Raw genomic sequence first — 25,565 nt, 5'->3', positions numbered from 1 at the left:
TAAGTTTCCATACCCTGCTGCCAACTTATAATAACAGAGGCAGCAGGGTAGCAACATCAGAGCCCTCTCCATACGTGGGCGCGTGCTTTTTGCAAACTGAAACAAAGCTTGGAAGGGCTCATTGCAGACCTTTCAGCCTTGACAGTGCTTGTACCCAGACCACCAGGAGCCTGGAATTAAATACCCTCTGTTCCAGTTCTCCACAGTTAATGTTATCAACTTCATCAAGTACTTCCTCTTTCAGTGGTGTCTGCAGAGAAATAAATAAATCAAGCCCATCCAAGTCCTGTTTCTGCCCAGATCCTGAGTCAAAAGTAACATCAGAGTTGGATAAGCCAGAGCACTGTCTCCCTCCCTCATTGTTCCCAAAATCTGGGCAGGAACAGAGAGTGAAATCTCTCCAGGACATTACATCAGTTCCTCTTTTACCCTTGGCATGAAAAGTTCTTCCTCTCATAGTCCTCCCAGACTTCCTAAGGCTTGCCCCAAGTGCACACCCATCCACTGAGCCTTGACGCCTGGGACATCAAAGAAAACCTGCAGGTAACCAGGCTGCTGGCCAAAGCCTGTGTCCATTTTGAAATTTGTAAGACAGGAAATGGATTCAGGAAATAGGATTTCTCGGTACATGGTCTTCATCATCCTTAAGTATTTTTAAACCTTAATAAGCTTTTAAGGAAAGGGAGACATTCTATAAATGGCATTTAGAATAAAATATATGAAACTTCAAAATGTAACTGTCTTAAATATTGCTTACAGTGATGATATTCTGTGACGTGGACAAAAGAGAAATTCATTTTTGTGGATGCAGAATTGAGATCTATATTAGCTATGAAAAGAAAAATTTGCCTCATTCCCAGATGATTGCAGGTCATTTCTGTCATACTAATAATTTCAGCCATTAAAGTTAACTCCCTGGGCTAATCAGTGTCCTGTAAGCTTTTGTCTGCACTGAGATTAAAGTGAGGAAGTTAGGACTTGTCATCCCAGCCTGTACCCTTGCAAGGTTGATTAAGCACTTTAATTCCTTTATAAAATCATAACCACTGAGCCATCATATCACCTGAAAACTAATAGTTCCTCAGTATCATCAGCTATTTTCTTAATGTCACATTTTTCCAGCTATTGCATAAATGTTTTTACAGTTGGTTTGAATCACAATCTAAGCAAGGATCTGTTTGTTCATTGCAAACAGTTGACGTGTTTCTTGAGTCTCTTTCAATCTATAGGTCTCCAGCCATATCTTTTCTAATATTTTGTTTTTTATTATCTATTTATTTGGCAGCACTGGGTCTTAGCTGAGGCATGCACACTCTTTGGTTGCAGCATGTGGGGTCTAGTTCCCTGACCAGGGATCAAATTCAGGCCCCCTGCCTTGGGAGCAGAGAGTCTTAGCTACTGCACCACCAGGGAAGTCTGTCCTTATTTTTCTTGTGCACACGCTTGCACACTCTCTTTCTAGGTGTTTAAAAAAGAAGTGAGCCATAGTTAGTATAACTTTCCCCCTGTGTATTTTCTCTCTGGTTGCTTTCAAAATTTTCTGTTTATTTTTGGTTTTCAGCAGTTTGTGTGCCTGGATGTGGCTTTCTTTGTATTTATCCTATTTGGAATTTGCTGAGCTTCTTGGATCTTTAAGTTTGTCTATTGCTGCTGCTGTTAACAAATTGAGGACAGTTTGGCCATTATTTCTTCTTCTTCTTTTTTTTTTTTTTTTTGCCTCATTCTTTGTTTTTCCTTGTTTGACAATGTTACAGTGACTGTGCAGGAAAATCATCTCATTTTCTTAGATGAGCACATAAGTATTTAGGGTAGGATATCAGAATTTCTGGGGCTTCCCTGGTGGCTCAGTGGTAAAGAATCTGCCTGCCAATGCAGGAGATGTGGGTTCAATCCCTGGGTAGGGAAGATCCCCTGGAGAAAGAAATGGCAATCTACTCCAGTGTTCTTGCCTAGGAAATCCCATGGACAGAGGAGCCTGGCAGGCTACAGTCCATAGAGTCACAAGACTCAAACACAACTTAGCAACTAAACCACCACCATCAGAATCTCTAATTTGCTTTAAAATAATACAGTTTTTAAGAATGTGTTCAGTTCGGTTCAGTCGTGTCCAACTCCTTGCAACCCCATGAATCGCAGCACGCCAGGCCTCCCTGTCCAATGTGTTGGTGGGAGGTAAAAACCCTCCTCCATTAAAAAAAAAAAAAATTCTCACTTTCTTGAACTCCAATTACATCTCTTTTAGACCATTTCATACTGTTCCCACAGGTCTCTGAAGATCTATTTCTTTGTCTTTAATCTTTATTGATCTGTTTTCATATTTGCTAACCCATCTCCCATCTGCTAAGTCTGTCCAGTCCAGTATTTCAAGTACTGTATTTTTCAGTTCAAAAACCTTTTTTGAGAGTTTCCTTTTCTCTTCTGATGATCTTCATCTGTTATCAGTCATTACCACCATCATCTTTAAGTACTTGAACTTATTTATAATAGCTACTTTAAAGTTCTTATTTGCTCCTTCCAGTATCTAGATTATCTGAGTCTATTTCTATTGCCTGCCTTCCCTCTTGAATATGGGTCATATTTTTATGTTTCTTTACATGTCTAGGAAATCTTTAGTGGATACTTAATATTAGTTATAGAGACTCTGGATTATGTTATATTCCCCTGAAGAGTGTTGATTTTTCTGCTAGCAGGCAGTTAAATAACTGGCTGATCACTTTGGTTTTGTGGAGGCTAGATTTTATAATTGGCTAGGGAACATCTACTTCAGTTTTACCTTAAGTCCTCAGGCAGATCCCTTTTTCCTAGAGCACTAGTCCTTACTCCAAAGGTATGACCATTCTGGGGTAATAAATAGCCTGAGGTGTTTTCAGAGTCTTCCTTGATAGATCTCCAACTCTGAACTCTACCTCTAGTACTGTGACCAGCAGCTGAAATTTCTGCTCATGTCTTTAAACCATACAGCCGTTCCCTTTCATTGAGCTCCTTGGAGTTTCCCCTGCACATTGCTGTTCGGGAGCACATGTTAAGGATTTGGGAGAATTTTATGTGCCCGTTAGTGGCTACTCCTTCTGAGGCTCCCTTCTTTATGGAAATTTTCTCACTCAGGTTGTTTTTTTTTTTTTTCCCCCTTCTGGTAGATTCATACTCTACTCCCTGGCATCTCAAGCAACTTTCTGTTCTTTTTCTAGCTGCCCCAGACTACATGGACTGGGGAGGTCACTCTGGGTGAAAAAGTGAGTCACTGAGTCACGTCCGATTCTTTTCAACCCATAAGACTGTAGCCCACCAGGCTCCTCTGTCCATGGAATTCTCCAGGCCAGAATACTGCTGAGTGGGTAGCTATTCCCTTCTCCAGGGGATCTTCCCAACCCAGGCATCAAACCCAGTTCTCCCACATTGCAGGTAGATTCTTTACTGTCTGGGTGAAAGCTGTATAAATTTGGATCTCACTCTGGACAGTTCCTTTCTTGCAAGACTAAAATCCCCTCAATAACTTTTTTTTTTGGCCACACCTCAAAGCATGTGGGATCTTAGTTCCCTGACCAGGGATTGAATCCATACCCCCTGCATTGGAAGCACTGAGTCTTAACCACTGAACCACCAAGGAAGTCTCTCAATAACTTTTATAAATACATTTTATCCAGACACACAGGAAAGTTAGTCTGCTACAAGTCACTCTGCCATTATTGAAACTGGAATCCTCTTTATGAGGAGAAAAATGATAGCATACCGTAGTACTTCACCGTACTTTACTTATCTAACCATAGAGCCTGGAGACTGGTCCTTAGCACAACATCAAGGTACTCCTCATTCCATTTTATAGCTGTGTATCCTTCATCATTTAGAGAGAGACTCTCATTTGTTAAATCAGTCTTCTATTGGTAGCTATTCCAATGATTGTGTGGACCCTTAACCATGTCCAACTCTTTGTGACTTTATGGACTGTAGCCTGCCAGGCTTCTCTGCCCATGGGATTCTCCAGGGAAAAATATTGGAGTGGGTTGCCATTTCTTCCTCCAAGGGATCTTCCTGACCCAGGGATCAAACCTGTATTTCTGGCATCTCCTGCGTTGCAGGCTGAACCACCACTGAACCACCTGGGAAGCCAGTCCAGTGATTAAGCACTTTCATAGCAGCATGTTATATAGTGATTACAAAGTAAGCCCTTTGCCTTCAGGCAGACGATCATGAACAATATTCCTTTTGTTCACCATCTCATATGATTGGTGAGATCTAGTGGAGTCCCCATTTTCCTGTTATCCCTGTGTTAAGAAACCATCACCTTTGACTCTTGTGTGCTAACCCTATCAGATTCCCAGATCCCCTTTATATGTTCTTCATATAGATACTGACGTCATGGTGAAAGGAGATGACTTTGTCTTGCTTTACTTAGAACCATGGACAAGTCTTTGACCAGAACAAGGACCTGCAGGTATATGCATGCTTTTGGTGAAACAGCTCTGGGAATAGATGTGGCCAGAGAAACCTCACTGAGATGAGTGGGGGACTCTGGAGAAAGCTCCGTGTCTGTAGGCAGATGTCTGCACTTCTGACCCTGTTAAGAACAGGGCCTCCTAAAGCCACGTGTTTTCTGGTCCCTCCCTCATCCCAGCCCATGGAGCTACTTCTGCCACTGAGCTGTGTACACTCCTGATGTTGTCTTTGTTCAAACGTCTCCAGCTGGAGAGTTCCGGTGGGATAGGGTGGAGTCATCTATCATCAGGGGTCCACTCTTCCTCCTGTACTCTACCTGTCTGACCATTTGTAGGGACTGTGCATTCAGAAACAACATGCTCCTAGATGTTCTTTAAAGTGCAAGACTGTCATTCTGTAAATCAGGCCCACTGTGCCTGCTCAGAGCAGGGTTTAATATGACCCCCTCCCACCCCCCGCTGCCCCCCGCTGCCCCCAGTTTCTACATAGCAGAGAGGTAGACGCTGTAATGGACATATAAGGCTATAGAATCTGACTGGAGTCTGTCTGGCTGGGTGATCTTGGGCAAATTGCTTAACTTTTTATTTAAGAATATTTGTTTATTTGACTGTGTCAGTCTTAGTTGGGGCACACAAGATCTTCATTGCATCATGTGGGATCTTTTGCCGTGCGTGCTCGGGCTCTCAACTTGTGGTCCATGGGCTGTAGACCGTGCGGGCTTAGTTGCCTGGTGATACGCGGAATCACAGTTCCCTGACAGGGATCAAATCCTTCTCCCCTTCATTGCAAGGCAGATTCTTTTTTTTTTTTTTAATTTTATTTAATTTTTAAACTTTACAATATTGTATTAGTTTTGCCAAATATCAAAATGAATCCACCACAGGTATACATGTGTTCCCCATCCTGAACCCTCCTCCCTCCTCCCTCCCCATACCATCCCTCTGGGTCGTCCCAGTGCACTAGCCCCAAGCATCCAGTATCGTGCATCGAACCTGGACTGGCATCTCGTTTCATACATGATATTTTACATGTTTCAATGCGCAAGGCAGATTCTTAACCACTGGACTACCAGGGAAGTCCCTGCTCAACTTCTTTATGCCCCCATTTTTCTCTCCTGTTATAAACAGGAGTAACGGTAGCATCCTCTACTTGTGTGAAAGTATTAGTGGCTTCAATTGTGTCCGATGCGTGGTGACTCCATGAACTGTAGTCCCCCAGGCTCTTCTAACCATGGAATTCTCCAGGAAAGAATACTGGAGTGGGTTGCCATTCCCTTCTGTAGGGGATCTTCCTGATCCAGGGGTCAAACCTGGGGTCTCTTGCATTGCAGGCAGATTCTTTACCATCTGAGTCACCAGGGTGTGTTGTAAATTTTAAACAATATAATCCAATCCATAGAATATACAGTAATTGCTTTATTATTTTCATCATCTTTATCATTAATAGCAACAACTCCTGGAAGCAGAGAATATGAAAATTGGGTTATGAAAATGTAAGTCGGTGAAAGACTCTCTCTCGAGACCCTCAAGGGCCCTGAAAAACCACACTAAAGAGTCAAGTAACAAAAAGATAAATGAATAAAGAATGAGTGTGTGGCTTCCTTGTGTTTATAAGCGACGAATGGGTGATAAATGGAATACTTGTAGACATTCTTAGCTTCTCCAGGGGCAGGAAAAGAATTTCAAGTATGTGCAATTTAATGTTTTTTTAAGCGGGGAAGAAGACCCCACATCTGGGGGGAAAGGGTCTTCCTACACCCGCGCGTGCTCCATGCTTGTCACCTTTAGGACTGCTGTGGGGTTCCCTCCCCTGAGCATCCATCAGGGTCTCTGACTGTCCTTCCCTCTTCCCCACAGATAACGGTGTCCAGAGGACCTCAAGGCCGTCGGCCGAGAACGTACACCAGAACCCTCCCACCATTGAACTGTTGCACCGTTCCAGGTCGCCCATCACAACAAACCACCGGCCTTCTCCCGACCCCGAGCAGCGGCCCCTCCGGTCCCCCCTGGACAACATGATCCGCCGCCTCTCCCCAGCCGAGAGGGCCCAGGGACCGAGGCTCCACCAGGAGAACAACCACCAGGAGCCCTACCCGCTGTCAGTGTCTCCCATGGAGAACAACCACTGCCCACCGTCATCCGAGCCCCACCCGAGGCCCTCCAGCCCCCGGCAGGAGGGCACACGGGTCATCCAGCTGATGCCCAGCCCAATCATGCACCCTCTGATCCTGAACCCCCGACACTCCGTGGATTTCAAGCAGCCGCGGCTCTCCGAGGACGGGCTGCACCGGGAAGGGAAGCCCATCAACCTCTCGCATCGGGAGGACCTGGCCTACATGAACCACATCATGGTCTCCGTCTCACCGCCCGAGGAGCACGCCGTGCCCATCGGGAGGATAGCAGGTGGGTGAGCCCCCCGCCCTCCCAGGAGCCCCCACGCCGTCCCAATTAGGTGCCCTCCAGAGGCTCTGGGAGGCCAGGGGGAGGGAGGCTTTGCCAGCAGGAGACGAAATTCCCTAAATGGGCTAGTTAATGAGGCGCTGGGCTGCCGGAGTTAATGAGCCTCAGAAATGTGAAGAAACAAATGTCCTCCGACCAGCTTACAAGGGGAGTCACGTTACGACTGTGGCTAAGCAAAAACATTTAAAATCAAAGGTTTATGAGCATGTTAATGGCTCTGTCCCGGAGTTTCCAGTGGCTAATTAATGAGCAGGCACAGCACAGAGGACCTCTGTCTCAGATTCGGGCCTGAATTTCCATCCTCTGGGCAGTAACTCCATGTAGCCTTCACCTTGGGAAGAGGCAGGAGAGAAAAGTAGGATTAGGGTGTTGTTCGGTCATTTGGACAGAGGAAGCCACGCCCGAATTCTTTTCCTTTGATGATGACAAGCCCAAATTTGTTTCCCTAAGATGAGAAACCAGTGAAAAAAATCACCATGTGGTATTTCGGCTCATGTGCCCATAATTTACATGAAGTCATTCTCCAGAAGCTTTTATAATCCTCTCACCTCTTGGCAAAGTTAGGGCTTTTCCTAGAGCTTCTCTCTGGTCACGAGACACTTTTTGAGCACCTACTGTGTGCAGATAAACTCATTAGGACATAGAGGACACAGAGCTGATTAAACACAATTACTTCCTCGGGGATTTAAAATTTACTCTAAGAGACAGGTGTGAAAACCACTAAGGTATAAGACAGAAGGAGATAAGCCCTCTGCCCCATTCAGTCAAAGCACAAGTATTTATTGAGTACCTATTGTGTGGTGTGGATGCAATGCAGAGAGAAAGGTTTTTAATATTTTACTTATTTGACTGCGCTGGATCTTAGTTGTGGAATGCAAACTCGTAGTTGTGGCATGTGGGATCTGGTTCCCCCACCAAGGATGGAACCCAGGCCCCTTGCATTGGGAGTGTGGAATCTTAGCCACTGGACCACCAGAAAAGTCCCAATAAGGAGCATTTTGACTGGAGGAATTGAGGAAGGAAGATAGCTCCAAGTTGAAAGTGGTTATGGGTCCAGTAACGGGAGGACCGGCTAACCTGGTGGCTCAGTGGTAAAGAATCTGCCTGACAGTGCTGGAGACACAGGAGACATGGGTTTGATCCCTAGGTCAGGAAGATTCCCCTGGAGGAGAAAATGGCAACCCACTCCAGTATTTTTGCATGGGAAATCCCATGGATAGAGGAGCCTGGCGGGCTACAGTCCAGGGGGTCGCAAAGAGTCAGACACAGCTTAGCAACTAAAGAACAGTGCAAGAGAGACATGGAGGCAGGAGAGAGGTCAGACTGTTCAGGGAAACGTGAGGCATTCTCCTGCCTCCTTGACCTGATGCTGTAGGACTGAGATCCAGCTGAACCACAGGAGGAAGCAGGGCTCACAACATCATGATAACACAGGTCCTAAGGCTACTTTACCTCTGTCTTGACTCGCTGTCTCTTTTTTATTGGAGTCATTTGTTTCTAAATTTTTCTCTGGCCCCAAGGGCACCTCTGGTATCACCTCAATTTTACCCCTATAAATAAGTTACATCAAGAATGTTGAATCAAGAAAACAAAGAGCTATGACTTACATGTTTCAAAAAGGAAAAAAAAAAGCTATGAAAAGTGAAATGGTCTATGCTTGGAATGTGATTCAAAAGCATCCCACAGGGCTGGAAGAGAGGAATGCATAGTTGTGGTGGTTCATTTGCTAAGTCATGTCCAACTCTGCAATCCCATGGACCGTAGCCCACCAGGCTCCTCTGTCTATGGGATTTCCCAGGCAGGAATACTGGAGTGGGTTGCCATTTCCTTCTGTGGGTAAAATAAGGTTAGTTATGACCCAAGGGCTATATGGCTGGGTATTGGATGCACAGAGATTTACATTAGTGTTCTGTCTACCTTTACATAAAGTTTTTTTAATGATGGAGAAAGAAAAAAAAAAAAAAACTGTGAAAAGAAAGAACAGGGGTTAATGTAGCTTTGCTTATTCTGCAAAGCATGTGCGTTTCCCATATAGTTGGAGGAAGAGGATGGGGTCAGTGTATTCCTGTGAATAATATAAATGACCTGCTTTGAGCTTTCCAGGCATCCCCTTCTTGTCTGTATCTGCCGTGTTTGTCTTTTTTTCTTGCATGGTCTGTACTGCAGTTCTGAACATTCTGAGGGTACTTGCTACTTGTTTCAGGACTGCTCTGCAAAAGGAGCTAGTCATTGCTGAATTCATTTTGTATGGAAGGGATCATTTACGGGGGAAACGATGGAGGAAACTGAGCGCAGAGAAGTGGAGGCCACGTAGTGGCTGGACGATGTGGCTGCAGGACAGCCCTTGCTAGCACCATCCCCCCAACTTCCTAATCACATTTGTCTTGTCACCTCCTCTGTAATGCTGTCTTCGCCACAGACTTCTTAGGAATCCAAGATAAGACCCATGTGTCAAGTTAAATTGTTTCGACTTAGAGCTGTTTTTCCCTTGTTTAGTAGGTCTAGAAATTTTTTAATATGGCTGTCTTAAAAATCGTTCTACTCTGTTGGTATATTCCCAGATTTCATAATCTCCATATGTCCGTGTTCAGTAATATGACCAAATGCAGGATTAGCTAATATAATCAAAAGGCAGTGTTTCTGAAGGGTGAAACAAGAGGGAAATCTATGGTCTAATATTTAGTCTTAATCCTGTGACCCTCTGAATAGAACCCATCATAATTCCAGGCTCCTTTGTTTCATTTGGGAGCTCCCTGTCTCTCCACCCCATTTTGGTATCTTCTTGGACAGCTCACATCCTTGTGGAATTTATTCTTTTATTGGCAGTTGAATTCATTGGGTGATTCTTATGTACAATGTAAAGTCCTTTCATTACTGAACAGTCATAAAAGCCCTTCAGATCTCTATAAAGCAGCTTTTAGGTGAGAAAACTTAGCTCCTTATGCTTTTTTTTTATATTTATTTATTTTGAGAAGATAATTACAATATTGTGATGGTTTTTGCCGTACATCAACATGAATTGGCCACAGGTATACATATGTCCCCTCCATCCTGACCCCCCCCCCACCCCATCCCTCTGGGTTGTCCCAGAGCACCAGCTTTGAGTGCCCTGCTTCATGCATCGGACTTGCACTGGCCATCTGAGCTGAGAGGGCACCAAACCTGCTGCTGTGTCACACTGACAGAGACTGTAGCTGGAGAATATGGGTAAGAACAGTACTTGTGACTGTGGATGAAAAGGTAAGGTCTTGTCCACTCAGACAGTCCTGGGGATATGCCTTTGGACACCTTCTGTGTTTATGGCGCTGCTCTGCATTCATAGGGGTTGGGTGTTCAAGGAGATTGTAAGACACGATCTTTGTTGCGAAAGAGCTGAAGACAATTGACTACAACTGCAGCTCATGGTACCTTCCAGGGACTCCCATTAAATGCTGTAAGAGGTCAGAGCAGGGGTGTCAGGAGGCCTTCACGGGGGAGCTGGCTTTTGGCTGGGCTTAGATGAATGCTTAGAATATGAACAAGTAGAGATTAGAGGGAAAAGAGGTCATTCCAGATGGAGAAAACTCCAAAGCAAGATAAGCCCCAGTATATTTGTTCTAGGTTTCACATAGAAATGTAAACTCCAGAATCCAGGTTTGTTAAAAACTGAATTTTTCAGTTCAGTTTTCTCATGTTTTAATCTCTCCAAAATAGGGACGCATCATACACTTAAGAGATTACATGCAAGTTGTGATGGTTTGCTTAGGTATTTACCTGGTGGAAAAACTAAAATATTCAGTAAATATTCATCTAGGAGGTAGTTGACAGTTTAAATACAAACCACAAATTACATCAATTGAAATAGAACATGTAGCTTATTTTGAAAGGTGTTTATTTTTCAAAGAATAAGAAGGATGTTACTGAGTTTAACAAGTTGGAATGGCTGGCATTTGTGGGATAGAATGAGAAGATTCCTGGATTCTGTTTAATTTATTTTTAATTAGGGGATAATTGCTTTACAGTGCTGCTTTGGTTTCTGCCATACAGTAATGTGAATCAGCTATAAGTACACATGTATCTCTCCCTCCTGGGTTGTTTTTTTTTTTTTTTTAAACTGAAGAGCCAGTGGTGTGTGCGATGCTGAGCAAGTTGCTTCTTTCTGTGCTATTTTCTATTATCTTCAGGAAAGGATTACTTGGGGGAGGTGAGAGCATCTGTCCACCTTTCTAGCATTTTCTTAGCCCACCAAAGTTTTACTGGCCTGCGTCTCACTGATGTGTTTCAGAGCCAAAGACTGGTACTGGCCGTGAGCGCCATGAATTGAGGAAGGGTAACAAGGGTAATGTTGTGTTTTCAGTGTAATATTGGAAACCATTCTTACAACTCATTGACTTCAAAGCTAGAAGCATCTTTTACAGATGGAGAAACTGAGCTGCGGGCACGTCAAGCATTCAGCCTCGAGCTTCATCCAGGGTTCTTTCCAGCGCGTTTGTTTCCTTAGGCCCAGGGACTGGAAACGCTGGCCTATGGGCCAAGTCAGCCACCGCCTGTTTTTGTAAGTCAAGTTTCATTGGCACACGGCCACAGCCATTCACTTAGTATTGTCTGTGGCTGCTTTGGCGGGGTTGAGGAGGTACAGCTGACACAGAACGGCCCGCAAAGCCTGAAATATTATATTTACTGATGGGCCTTTTACAGAAAGAGTCCGCCACTCCCTGTTCTGCTGCACTGTCTGCTTTGAAATCATAGGTATAACGGAGGATTCAGGGGGTAGAAAATGCCGTCGTTGCTCTCCAGGAATTACACCTCAAAGAATGAGGCATGCCCGAGACATGTGGAGGGAACAATGGCAAGCAATGTAAGGAGGGAGATAAGTCCTGATGGCGGGCTGATTGCTGAGCCGCCCAGAGTACTTACAATAACATCATTAACATAAAATATAGCTGAAGAACAGAAAGGGTCAGGCTGCCTACTTGAACTGTGTGGTTCAGATCATTCACTCATTCCAAAATTCTCCCGTCTCTCTCTGTGCCAGGCATTTTGCTCGGTGATAGGGTGAAGCTTCTCTAAATGCCAAATGTTGTGTCTTCGCTGGCAGAAGGCAGTGTGCTTCTTACTTTATGCCATCAGACAAGCTAAGCGCCCCGCTTTGGTTTTAACCATAGACACCTCAGTTTTAAAAGAAAAAAATTGAAGTCATTTTGGCTTTCTTAAACTTCTACAATTCCACTAAAACCTGAGTTACCAGACTTCCTGTCTGCTTATCCCTTCCTTGGCCTTAATCCAAAAAGTCAGCTAAGGAAGCGAGATTCATTGGCAATGTGGTGATAATCCATTCAAAGTCATTCATCTGTTCCACAAAATTGGGGGCTGTAGAAGCCTGTACAGAGTTGGTTGTTCAAAGCCCATGGGCCATGCAAATAGAGAACATCTTGTCTTATGCTTACCTCACAAGTTTTGCTGCTGTTGTTCAGTTGTGTCTGACTCTTTGCAACCCCATGGACTGTAGCACACCAGACTTCCCTGTTCTTCACTATCTCCCTGAGTTTGCTCAGACACATGTTCATTGAGTCAGTGATGACATCTCTCGCTTTTTTCTGCAAACGTGAGCTTCTTCATGGTTTATGAGGATCTCACTGGTGAGTTGATTCTACTGCAGATAAAACAGAATTCTCCCCCACGCCACCCCCAGGCCCTGTGCACTTCACTTCCAACCCTCTGATAATGCTGGCCTGGCAATCTGAGATCCTCAAAGGATCTGAGAATATATGTATTCTCTCTCAAGGTTGTATTTTTAACAGAAACAAAAGGTTTCTCATCAAGGAGACATCGAATCTCCCATATTGTTTGCCTGTCACAGAGCACCGTCCTCTTTTGATCTGGCTTTATTGGCTGGATGAGCTCTGTGAGCACAGACGTTCACAGCTCTGGAGCCTCTAATCATGTGATCAGACATCAGATAAGCCCAAGACTCCAGGGACAGCACCTGGGGGCTCATCCTCACAACTCACATGGACTTGTATTGCTTCAGGAGCAGCCCTGAAGAGAGAAAGACCTCCTAAAAGGCCAGTCTTAATGGATTGTATCAAAGTGCTGAGGGCAGCCCTTGTGGTAAGGTGTGGCAGTATGCACACACACAGTTGTAGACACTGTATTTGGAAAAAAGGACAGGGTCGTGGGATATCTCCGTAAGCCAAGGGGCCTCGGGGATTTATTACCGGCTGGGAGAGCCATGTCCTCCCACACCGTCTCAGGCAGGTGACCCTCTGCTGACCCAGAGCCCTCTCTGGCGCCCGGCCCGGGGCCTTCATCCACGGCTGCTTCATATATGCTGCTCCTGGGGAAGAGCATATAGCCTCTGGAATCAACACGATTAGAATGTAGCCTTTGACTCCCAGGCTGAGGTACTTAAGATTGCTGAAGCCCAGTTGCCTTATCCATAAAAATGCAGATATTAATACCCATTTCTGGGCACTTTTGAGCACTAAAGAAACACTATGCAAATATTAGCACAAACAGGTTAATTTCTACGAGTTAGTGTCCCTGCTCTGCTCAAGGGTTGAACAAGGGGATGGCAATGGATATGGCCAGCACCACTGCCCGCCAGAGTGGGTGTGGGGGCCTTGACCCAAACAAAGCCTTGTGTCTGAACGTTTGTTCCAAGTGGCCTCTGATGTGCAGACCTTCAAAGAACCCTAGGTTCCTTGGAGACTGACTTCTTCCCTCCTGCTCACCTCCCCCGAGGCTTTGCCCACTGTATTTTGAGGAGACCCTTGGAGACTCTGGCAGACTCCACCCCAACAGGAGTCTCCCAAGTGTCCTGGCTTCACACACTCTATCTGAGTCACTGCACTTTCTTTTCATTGGGACCTCTAAGAAATCAGCCCTAAAAGAGAAGGAAGTTTCAGGATGGCCTTTTTAAAAAGATAACACAGTACCAGCACAGTAACGGGTAGGAAATAAGAGAAGGGGCTTGAGGAGACTATAGGTTCCAGTTTTTTTTAAGGGCGTGCGTTTCTGGAACAGCATCCCTAGTCCCAGTGGTGCCTGGATGCAAATTCCCTGGCTGCCACCACATTTGGAGGAGGGGGCCGGGTCTTACTGGGATCTGTCCGGGGGTTTGATCTCAGCTATAAGGCATGATTGCCGATTCCTGCCTTTCCCAGCGTTGCTCCCCACCTCCTGCCACCAACGGTGAGAAGGTTTAGCGGCGTTTGCAGCTGCGGTCCCTCTGCTTCAGTGAAGCCAGGAAGCACAGATTTGTGTTCTCTGCCTCGGCTTCTCCCCCTCCCGGCTGGCTGCTGTGCACATATGGCTTCTGTTTCCCTATGCCACAGCAGAGCACAAGCAGTTGCCTGCTGTAAACACACCTCTGCGTATCAGCACAGGGTTGGCTGCACTGGATTTATCAGCTTTCTGCTTCTAGGTAATGGCCCATCTAGAATCAAGGCAGAAAAAAAAAAAATAGCTGCAGACAGCCACCCCCCTGCAATGGTGTAAAACCCATGCTTCTGTAAGCAGGGTTTCTCAAGCTGGGCAGTCTCGGTATTTCAGCTAAATAATCCTTTGTTGGCGGAGGGATGGCATTCTTTTGTGCATTACAGTAAGTCCCCTACATACAAACCTTCCAAGTTGCAAGCTCTCAAAGATGCAAACGTGGGATCCCATGTCTGGCGTGTATTCTCTAAAGTGGTTGTGCTCTTGTATACTTTGCTGTACAGCACTGTAGAGAGTACAATATAGTAAGGACTCTATATCTTTATGCAAGCCCGGGCTGTCCAGAAGCAAGCATAAAAGCAGCGGTGATGTAGCTGGTACTGCTGTACTTTTCAAGATATTGTGTGTGAGAACTCAGTCACTCAGTCATGTCTGACTCTCCTGTGACCCCATGGACTCTATAGCCCACCAGGCTCTTCTGTCCCTGGAATTTCTCAGCAAGAATACTAGAGTGGGTTGCCATTTCCCTTTCCAGGGGATCTTCCTGACCCAGGGATCGAAACCCATGTCTCCTGTATTGGCAGGCAGATTCTTTACCGTTGCACCACCAGGGAAGCCTTCAAGGTACTATACTGTAATATTAAAAATGTTCATATTTTTTATGTACTATTTGTGTGAAAAGCATTATAAACCTATTACAGTACAGTACTATACAGCCGATTGTGTTCATTGGGTACCTAGACACTGTTGGACTTGTGAACAAGTTGGACTTAAACAAATGCACTCTTGGAATGGAACTCATTCGTATATAGGGGACTTGCTATATATTGTATAAGCTCTTTAGCAGCATCCCAGGCCTCTGTCACAGCATCCTCCGCCCCAGATATAATGACCAAAATTGTCCCCAGACATTGTCATATGCCTCCCCCACCGCCCCACCCCCCACAGCAGGCAAGATTGCCCCTAGTTTAGAACCACTGCCGTAAAGCAGAGAAGCAACTTTTTTGTTTTGCATATTACCTACATGTTGCTTAATCTGAAATAAATTGGTTAGCTTTTCATAATAATTTGAAAGCAGTGAGACTGGGGCACTAGGCCCCTCCTTGTTGGTGATTATACCCACAGAACTCCAGTTTACAGACCTTCATTTAAAATTCCATTTGGGCAGTTAAGACAACCTAAAATTGCTTTCTTAGACTCTTTCCTGAAATTTAAATTAACCACCATCATTAAACATTCCCTGGTCAATGACTGGCCCACTCAGATTTTTTGAACATCAGTTTTGTCTAGCATGGTTTTTTTTTTTTTTGGAAACCATGTTGGTTATGTGTGACCTGCCCATCTTTTTACAGTGTCTGCTCAATAAGCTTGTACAACGAGTCTCTGGTAAGAGACAGGCGTGGGAGGGAAAATATTTCTCCCTAACCACAGAAAGGGTTTTTCTTTTTTTTCTTTTCTTTTTGACAATGCCTTTTAACTGTGGATACCCAGGGTACCTCACCCAGCAGGAAAGAGAACTCTCTTTCTGCAATTGGAAAATAACACTTCACTCCACTAAACCCTTTTATAAGCTTCCTCCCGTGGAAGAGAGAATCAAAATCGTGCCCATTTGTTTAAAGGGCCTTCCTTCTCAAGGCACGTGGGAATTTTAGTTTGACACATGCACATAAAAGTAATGAACACTTTGTGATATAAGATTATTTTTCACATGCCTAGTCAAGTGTTTTGTAATGTGATGAACCTTTGTTTTCAAAGCCTGATGCTTTTTATTATATAGTAGTGTTAAGCATTTTTATTAATGACCAAAGAACATTGTATCTGTGCAGACTATGGATGGATTTTAACAAAACTGAAAAACAGCTGGTAGGCCATGGCAACAGCCTTCTGAGGACCCAGGGAACTAAAAAGAATCTGCCTTTTTATTTAACTAAAGTCTTAAAAATAACTCACTGGGCTTTGAATTTCAATTGTTTTTTTTTTTTAAAGGAAAAAAAACTATCAGTTATTTTTATCATCTGGCATAATTTTTAACTAAAGCAACAAAAGAATCAATAGTGTTATAAAAGCCACTTATACTGTGAGCTTGAACAACTGCTTTGTGCCACAAAATTCCTGTTGCTACCTCTGTTAGTGACCGAGTAATTCAGTGTCTTGAATGTCAACATATTTTTATTACTCGGCTAAAGTTGACTTTGCTGGATTAAATGTCATTTAAAATGATCAATTGGCAGCTTGTTTGGGGCTCTTTTCACATTTATGAAAGGGAAAAGTTTGCAGGCTACAAATGGTCTTACAACTCGAGGTAAAGTCCATTCTCTGGAAAACCCTGCCTTCCAGGTACCAACCAAACACAGATCACATTCTAGACCTTTTTCAGTAAATGATCTACGGTGTGAAGTTCTCAGTTTGATGCCTCTGAAGAACCCAGCGTGGTAGGTACCCAGAACTGGTTAAGCCCTTACTTTGAGAAATGGTCTGGTTCTCACGTCACCATTTTATGAGAAATAGAATGTACAAGGCAGTAAAAGAGAAGCAACAGAAACAATGAAAGTGAAAAATCCTTGAGCAGATGGTGTCAAGACAGCACTCATCTTCCATTTTAACTCCAGGAAGTTCTCGAGGTTGAGAGGACTGCCCATATATCGTGGGCAAAAAAAGTTCTTTCTATCAAACTGCTAAAGATAACCAAATCAGCTTTTTTTTAATTATTAAACTCTATTAAAATGATTCACTCTAGAGAATCTTATACCCCATCCACAAGCATCCAAAAGGTGTCATCAAGCCTCTGGTGGTAAAAAAGATTGTAACCCTGTCAAGGAACATGGACAAGAAGCTCTTCACAAACCAACTTCGTTCCTCCTAGTGGAAGGGCATTTTTTATGATACCGTTTGGTTCTGTCAGATGGCTTCCACTTGGAAGAGATTGTCGGAAATTAAAACCCGTCTGCTGTTTGACGGTAAGACACAAACTGGACAATTAAACCGCAATTCAGTTCTCTATTGGAGAAGGAAATGGCAACCCACTCCAGTACTCTTGCCTGGAGAATCCCATGGATGGAGGAGCCTGGTAGGCTACAGTCCATAGGGTCGCAGAGTCGGACATGACTGAGCGACTTCACTCTTTCACTTCAGTTCTCTATTTTTTCACCGATAATAAAATGATATAAGACGAGGAGGTGGCAGGGAGAATGACACTGCCTGCTTCACCACTTTGCCTGGAGTCGCCCTCTTACAAGTGCCTTCATAATGAGCTCGATTATTCTCAATCTGGGATCATGAGGCACTCACCTCCCAAGGTACTTCCTCTTGCTGGGACTGGTCCTCTTGCTGTCTCTCTGCTCCCCCTCTGGCAACCATGAGCACAGCGTCAGGCAGGGTTGGTAACAGATCGCTGGCCAGCTTTCATAAGCGTAGGGTTCAAACGCCAGAAATTCTCTAAGAAGAAGACCACGGGTCCTTTGGTGAAACACAAGAAACCACATGTCAACTTAATTTTTTTTTTTAACGTGCACCATTTTAAAAATCTTTATTGAATTTGTTACACAGTATTGCTCCTGTATTATGTTTTGAGTTTTTGGCTGCAAGCCATATGGGATCTTAGCTTCCCTGATCAGGGAACGAAACAGCACTCCCTGCAGTAGAAGGGGGCTGGGTCTTAACCACTGGACTGCCAGAGAAGTCTCCACATTACATTTTAGACACAGATCAATCAGGGAAAAAAAGGATACAGTAAGGGAAACTAAAGATGTATGGTCAGACTTCCTGGCAGTCCAGTGGTTAAGACTCCATGCTTCCACTCAGGCACCTCATGTTGGATCCCTGGGCAGGGAAGTTCCGCATGCCTCTCAGTGCACCCCCCCAAAAAAAATAAATAACTGAAAATGTAAAACTCTTAGAAGAGAACATAGGCAGCAGTATTTGTGACCATGGATTAAGCAACTATTTCTTAGATATGACATTTAAAGCATAAGTAATTGACGAAAAAATAGATTAAAAAAAAAAAAATCTGGTCATTTTAATGGATGTCCAATTTAAGTTTCACAGTTGCTGCCTAAAAGATACTCCCCTGGTGGCTCAGATGGTAAAGAATCTGCCTGCAATTCAGGAAGCCCAGTTCAATCCATGGGTGGGGAAGATCCCCTGGAGAAGGGAATGACAACCCCTCCAGTATTCTTGCCTGGAGAATCCCGTGGACAGAGGAGCCTGGTGGGCTACAGTCCATGGGGGTCACAGAGTCAGACACAACTGAGCGACTAACACTTTCACACTTTGCCCTCCTGGAAAATGCTGTGCTGGGTGCCAGCTCCTTCTGCTGTTCAGAGGGAAAGCTGGGTTTCACAAAGGACACACTCATCTTGCTTGGAAAAGTCCTAAGGCTTGACTCATAGACACCTGTGAACCAACTTCTCTGAGAACAGAGTTCTCAGCAGGATGTGTGGCACAGACTGTGACCTGTGTCATAAGCTGTGCCTTTGAGCTGATGACCAAACCCTCTAAACCCCAGCTTCCTCAGCCATGAAGTAGGAATAGCAAGAGCGCCTGCTGCACCGGGCGTCCTGAGGGTCAGAAGCAAGTGGCTGGAGGCATGCGTGGCCCCATGCCTGCAAGCAGAGCCCAGCACGCACCGTCATCGTGACACTCCTTACTGTCTTCTTCACTCGCATCATCGCTCATACAGTAGTCCCGGAAAGACGCACTCCCCTTTCATAAAGGAGGAACCTCAGGGAGATTTAAAACACTTGCTCAGTGCGACCTGACTCGATTCCTCCTGTAAACGTGTGCCCAAGGAGGGTGTGTTTTGTGCTCTGGGAGGTGAATGTGTTGGCTCTGAGATAGCCCAAGTCAAGATTAGACATCCCCCTTGCCCAGGTGTGCCAGGCCTCACCTGGCATCAGGAAGTGGCTCCTGGCCATACCGAAGGCCCACAGTTCAGATCCTCTTGTGACCTGGGGCACAAGAGGATTAGGAAGGAGGTGGCGCGCCAAGTGAGGGTTAGAAATAACACTGGTAAAGTGAAGAATATACGTACTGTGTCCAATAATTACGCATTTACGACCAGCCATGCTGGCCAGTGCTCCCGAAAACAACAGTGCACACCTGGGAACGTGAGTCTCTGACTCTCATCCCGAGGCTGGTCCTGCATCAGCTGGAGCCGCAAAGTCCACATCTGTCCCCATACACCTGTCAAGGCTGTGCCAGGGGAGCAGGCCACATCCCGTCTGGCACTAATCCAGTAAGCACTAGAACAAGGTCAAGGAGTGCAGTCTGCCTCTTCTTGTGGAATTTGCCAACCCGTAGCCAAAAGGCAAGGCCTAGCCCAGCACCCGGCCTGTGCTAAGGAAGATGTGTTGCATGACCAAGTGATCCAACATCTGTTCTGCACATGGAGAAACGGATTTTCTTTTTTTTTTCCCTCCTGGGTTCCTTTCTACCCTGATTCCATTATAATAAAACGATTTTTAAAACTTCCAAAGTAGCTGTAAGGTGACTGTTTTCTTAAACCACATGAGTCTTCCTTTCCCACAGCCAACTTCAGTCGTCACATCTCCATCTGTTCACTGTCTCCCCCCACCAAAGGACCTTCCACCCCACCACTGACACCACACCACCCTCTCTGGAATACGAGGGCACTCTCTGCCCTTTTACCTGCCAGCCTGTCTTCAGCCCCTTTTCAGAACCGATTCATTTCCTGTTAGAGCTTGTTCTTTCCCTCCTGTGGTCTCTACTCCAGTTCAAATCATGGGTCATGACCATAGACCAGTCCTTTCCTCTTTCCGGGTTGCTGCGTCCTTATCTGAGGTTGTGGGGAGGGAGGGGCTGGGCCAGGATGGTCTCGAAGGCCTCCACAGGTCAAAGGTCACCATCTCCCAGGTCTCTCTGTGCCTTGGTCTCCTCACTGTAAAAGTTTTGTTGTTTTTGTTTTGGTTTGCGGGATTGAACCCTGGCCTTCCGCAGGGAAAATGCAGAGTCCTAACCACTGGACTGCCAAGGAATTCCCAAAACAAGGAGCTTGGACTCAATCCGAAGAAGGCAAAAGCGGTTCCTCGATTATTTTCTTGATTCTTGCTCTTCATACTTACAAGCAGCCTTGTCAACGGTGTTTTCTTGCCCTTTTCCCCTGTAGACTGTAGACTGCTTTGGGATTACGTCTATCAGTTGCTTTCTGACAGCCGGTACGAAAACTTCATCCGATGGGAGGACAAAGAATCCAAAATATTCCGGATAGTGGATCCCAATGGACTGGCTCGACTGTGGGGAAACCATAAGGTAAAAAGAGCATCAGACATTTGTCCCATAAACTAGGGCCCAAATCCAGTTTTTGTCCCTGGGTTGGAGGGTAATTGTCTGTCCTCTGCTTCCTAAGTCGGCCTGTAATTATTCAGTTTATTCCTCACTGGACAAACAATTAAGACAGTTGCAAAGGGAAGGAAGTAATTAAAGATGCCCCTTTCCATGTGGTCCTCGTGCCAGGCTACAGTTAACTCGGCATCTCCCGGTCTGATCGGCCTCGTGATGAGTAACCATTATTCCCTCACCACGGCCTGGGTCTGCTGCTGCCCACGCCAGCATTAAGAACTGGGGACCAGAGATGCACTGCAGCACTTTGTAACTCACAAGGGGCCTTTGGGAGGTGCCGCTTCTGTTCCACTCCGTTAGACACTCCCATGGTCACAAAAGCCCAGTTCTACACGGAAAATGCTTATCCTCTGACTGTAAAACATCTTCCTGAAAAGCAAACCCTGCAAGAATTCTGACTGCCCCACAGCTTTTCCAGCTTGGGAAGAGGGAATAGAATTTAAAAGATTTAGTCTTTTATAGTTTAAAAAAAAATCATTAAAGTAGATGTACTTTACATAGTACTTGTACATAGATGTAAAAGGTGGGTACAACAACCTCAACATCACGGATAGATGAATGGATAATGAAATCGAGCTATATACACACAATGGAGTGTTATTACGCTTTTAAAAAAGATTCGGCTGCATGTGGCAACATGGATGAACCTTGAGGACAGGATGCTGAGTGAAATAAGCCAGTCACAGGAAGACAAATACTGTCTGATTTCACTTAAATGAAGTTAGATCTAAAATAGACAAATTTCACTGAGTCCGGGAGTGGACTGGTGTTGCCAGGGGTTGGGAAGAAGGGGGGAAATGGGGAGTTACCAACCAGTGGACAGAAAGCTTCCGTTAATCAAGATGAGTAAGTTCTAGAGTCTGATGTACAACAGTGTACCCATAGTTTACACTGTATTAAGTGCTGTATTACCCACTTAAAACTTTAAGAGGATAGATCTCATGGTTGGTGTTCTTATCACAGTAAAATAAACAAAGAGTTCCCCTGTTTAAAAAAAAAATTGAGATAAATCAGTATTCCTACTTTAAAAAGTCACCAAGATCCAGGCCTGGCCACAGGCAGATAGACATGGGACAGAGCTAACAAGACACCATGAAGGCCCCACTCCAGATCAGCCAAAGGGGAGGGCCCAGGGGAGGCCCTGCCGAGCTCTGCCCCAGCTGCAGTTTCCCGGACGGCAGGCAGCCCGTGCTCTGGCCCCGCTAAGGAGAACCTGCCAGAGGCCATGACCAAATATGGCCAGGCCCCACGGACACCCTCCATCCCGTGAGTCACTGAGAAAAATCGCTCCACAGCTCCCACAGGGTGCCCTTGCCCCAGGGCTCGGAACCACTGTATTCTTGCTTCCACAACAGGAATTTAAACAAAAAAATCTCTTCCTTAAAATGACAAACGAGAAGCACAAGTTTGAGAAAGGTCACTTTTTTGTGTGTTGTTTTTTCTTTTTTAAAAAGGGCAAAAGGAAGAGAAATTCTCTGTGGGTCAGAAGGTGAAGGATGACCCCAGATAGGGGGACCCGCAGGAAATTCCTCGGGCACAACAGAGCGCAGTCCTGGGAGAGGAAGTCGGGGAGGCCGAGGCGGGATGTGCTTTGTTGGCTGGACTCACCTTAGGAGAGACCTCAGCCAGGGACACGTGGGACAAAGCCCGGGGTGGGCCTGGCAGAGCCACGGGAGCACCCTGTGGAGCTGGATGTGAATAACTCCTCCAGCGCCTATTGCTGAGGTTCATTTCATTGTGTCTTTGTGCTTTTTTTTTCTCTCTCTCTCTTCCTCCTTTGAACAAACAGAACAGAACAAACATGACCTATGAGAAAATGTCCAGAGCCCTGCGCCACTACTACAAACTAAACATTATCAGGAAGGAGCCGGGACAAAGGCTTTTGTTCAGGTAGCACTTCCTTTTTCTCCTTTCCTTCTTCTGGGAGGATATTGTTTTCTTGAAATAAGACAGAGGAGGGAGACTCTTGAGGTCTCTACCTGCCTGTCTGATCCTCAAAGCTATCAGTTGCTGCTCACTGGAGACAAGGTTGCTGGTTGGTTAGAATTTAAGAAGAAAAAATTTTTGTTTGCTTATGTCTGTCCTAGAAGAAAGCCAAAAGTAAATCAACACAGTCTGACTCACCTTTAAAATAATGCAGTGATCAAACAGTATTATCTGACATTTATATCCAGTATAGTTAAAGGGAGCAATCAGAGGAGCTAATGGCAAAGAAAGGGACTAAACAAACCTAGACCTCTAGGTTTCCAAACTGGACCAGTGTTTGTCATGACCTGTTAGTGAGTCATAAAACAGATTTAATGAATCAGTTGTTTTTTTTTTTTAAATGAAATAGAACAGAACTGAATAGGAAAGGATAGAGTTGAAAATATCAGACTGTGCCATATGAATTAAGAGTGTGGATTCATGATGAAAATTATCTTTCTGGGGTAGTCAGGTGTGTGTGTGAGCACATGTGTGATGAGTCATAGTGTAAAATATATTTATGACAATGCATTGTAAATATCGGAAAGCTGCTGGACTAGACATTCCTCTTTGCAGAATCCCTCCCAGCTTACAAGTTCTAACCACTTAAGCTACCGCCATAGATTGTGATTCCCAGGGAATCACATAGAGTTAGAAGAGGAAGAAGAAGGTATCTAAGGGGCCAATCAGGAGAGGTAGACATAGCCCTCTGACACTGGTGGTAATTGATGTGTTGAGACCACATGAAACTGAGGAGAAGGTGGGCCCCAGACCTTAGGTTCTGGGTTTTGACAGGTGGGACAGAAGAGAGTTACAGATGGGGCTTGAGATGTAGATTGGGGTAGAAAGAGACTGAATGACTCTGTATGAGTGCACGAGCTCACTGGGATAATTATCCAAAAGAGCAGAGAGCCTGGTGAATGCTGGGAAGGCATGGTAACCTAGGGGCAGTAAAAACAATTGTGATCTTCGAAAGAAACAGAGAAGGCTTTTCAAGAGCTGGAAATAGAATAAAATGCAAAAAAGACCCCTCCTTTCTCTGGCTCTGCTGATGCCTTCTCTTCATCCTCCACCCTAAACTCAGTCCTTGGCTTCTGTTCCTCGCACGCTATACTAGTTTCCGGGATGAATGGATCCCATGACACAGCTTAGTTATCACCTCCACGATGGGGCTCTCAAGTCTCTACATGCAGCTATAAACTCTCCCTGGAATTCTAAATCTTAACACATGATTGACCAGGGGATTTTTACAGAATCGAATTTATTATGGAATTGAAATACTGAAACAGTCCAATCAATAACATTCGGGTAACAAAAGATGTATGAGTAAAGTCTCTGGTCAGTAAGTGATTAATGTTCAAGAGCTTCTTGTAAGAAAGATCCACTTAAATATCACGTTAGTATCTCAGACATGAAATGTTCAAGACCAGCCTTCTTCCCATACTGGACATCCCCCTACCCTCAGAATTCCTGTGACATCAGCAGTGGCATCACCATTGTTTAAGCAACCAACCTTTACACCAGAGTTATCTTTGAGCCTTCCTACATCCCAGTCACCCCTGTGCTGGACTGTCCACTGGCTCCATTCCTACTCCAGTCTGTGTTGCAGGGGCTAGAAGACTGGGAACCTCATTTCCTGACATTTCTTACCACCAGGTTTCAGGTTAGAATCTACCAATGGCAAGTACTCCCATGAGACCTGGAAGATGAAAGCAAGGCAGACACATTATTATTGCTTCCTGGGCAGTGGAGGCTGATGTCTGTTCTTCACAATTGACACCTAGATTCAACAATCTCTCCCTCTGGTCCATTCCCCTGCCACCTAGATTCTTAATACACATTGCCAGCTGCCCTCCAACACTAATATGGTTCCCTATGTTAGAAATGTAAATCACTTTAACATTTTAAATATACAAACCACCAAGTCTACCTCAAGTCTACTTCTCTTTATGAGGCCACCTTCAGTGGCTCAAACACAGCCAAATATCTTCTTCCATCATCTCTTGAGTTCCCTTGGCCCTATGCCACACCATGATTTACATTTTTAATAGCTGTACATGTGAACTCCTCCCCTCAAGTAGGTCATAAGTTCCTAGAAGGTAGAGGGTTACATTTTATAGCAGTTTTATATAACCTCAGGAGGCTTTCAATAATGTTTCTGGACAAGCCTGGTGGGAAGTATCAGAAACTTAATATGGAAGAGCCATCCAAAGATAAGGTCAGACACAGCACATCTGAGGACTCAGCCTGGAGGGGATGATTAGTGACTTCAGACGTCGAGGGAGAAGTTTTAGCTACAGGATAAAAGCGGAAGATAGGCTGTAGATGCTACAGATCACCCTGCTTGAAAAGATGAGCAATAATGGGCAGAAAAGTAGTCAGAGGTGGAAGGCTCACAGGCTTCCAGTAGTGATTTCAATAAGACAGAAGGAAAGAAGAGCACTATTTGTGACAAGGGATTAGTCATTTTTGAGGAAATGAATGTCGAAAACCAGACTCACCCCAAAACGAAGGCTTCTCAGTATGGAACCGGGTATGTAATTGAGTAAAGTGTTCAATTGTAGGGACGCTTGGAGATTTTTGGCTCTTTGATGGTGAGACTGAGCTCAGAGAATGAGTCAGTCTCAGACAGGGGAAGGAGTCAAGAGGGTTCCAAACAAAGGCAAAGCTAAAGGTTTGGAGGTCAGCATGAGCTGTGACTTGCATCAGAAAAAAAAGACTGGCCAGACTGGAATAGACTTCACACTCGTAAACAGTGGAACACAGGAGTTTCCTGGGTTGAGATGACAAACAGGCCCAAGGAGCAGGCCAAAGAGTGAATCCTTGACAAGTCATCACAGGCTTTTGAATGTGGAGTGAGGACAGAAAATGCCTGTTCTAAGACAGGTCATATGGTACCAGGCAGACTATAGGGGAAGGGAATGGTGTGTAGGC

The 25,565-nt window shown here is 44.9% G+C and overlaps 1 protein-coding gene and 1 long non-coding RNA gene across 25 annotated transcripts in view; one reads left to right on the top strand and one right to left on the bottom strand.

Annotated features, from left to right (window-relative positions):
- Nucleotides 1-25,565, top strand: part of ETV6 (ETS variant transcription factor 6) — a 289,306-nt gene that overhangs the window by 258,990 nt on the left and 4,751 nt on the right. For 6 of the 8 annotated variants that reach the window (XM_086402004.1, XM_086401999.1, XM_086402002.1 and 3 more), the window contains 3 exons: nucleotides 6,291-6,836; nucleotides 20,434-20,576; nucleotides 22,456-22,556. In XM_086402004.1, the coding sequence (XP_086258130.1) occupies nucleotides 6,291-6,836; nucleotides 20,434-20,576; nucleotides 22,456-22,556 (790 nt within the window). Of the gene's footprint in view, nucleotides 1-6,290; nucleotides 6,837-11,290; nucleotides 12,068-16,646; nucleotides 20,577-22,455; nucleotides 22,557-25,565 lie in introns of those variants that run through there. The other 2 variants (XM_086402007.1, XM_086402006.1) reach the window with 2 other exon arrangements.
- LOC147372681 (uncharacterized) overlaps nucleotides 1,686-25,565 on the bottom strand; it is a 92,488-nt gene continuing 68,608 nt past the window's right edge. For 7 of the 17 annotated variants that reach the window (XR_015164271.1, XR_015164276.1, XR_015164275.1 and 4 more), the window contains 4 exons: nucleotides 24,145-24,330; nucleotides 22,275-22,441; nucleotides 19,956-20,558; nucleotides 17,616-17,765 (listed from right to left, as the gene is read on the bottom strand). This is a non-coding gene — a long non-coding RNA (uncharacterized LOC147372681). Of the gene's footprint in view, nucleotides 7,225-10,964; nucleotides 12,042-13,037; nucleotides 14,311-17,597; nucleotides 17,766-19,955; nucleotides 20,559-22,274; nucleotides 22,442-24,144; nucleotides 24,331-25,132; nucleotide 25,565 lie in introns of those variants that run through there. The other 10 variants (XR_015164277.1, XR_015164267.1, XR_015164268.1 and 7 more) reach the window with 9 other exon arrangements.

The sequence above is a fragment of the Bos grunniens genome, chromosome 5 (genome assembly GCF_055505025.1).
Source record: "Bos grunniens cultivar Pamir isolate PY7600 chromosome 5, Bosgru_T2T1.0, whole genome shotgun sequence".
Lineage (NCBI taxonomy): Eukaryota > Metazoa > Chordata > Mammalia > Artiodactyla > Bovidae > Bos > Bos grunniens.
This window is presented reverse-complemented; position numbering and strand designations above follow the sequence as displayed.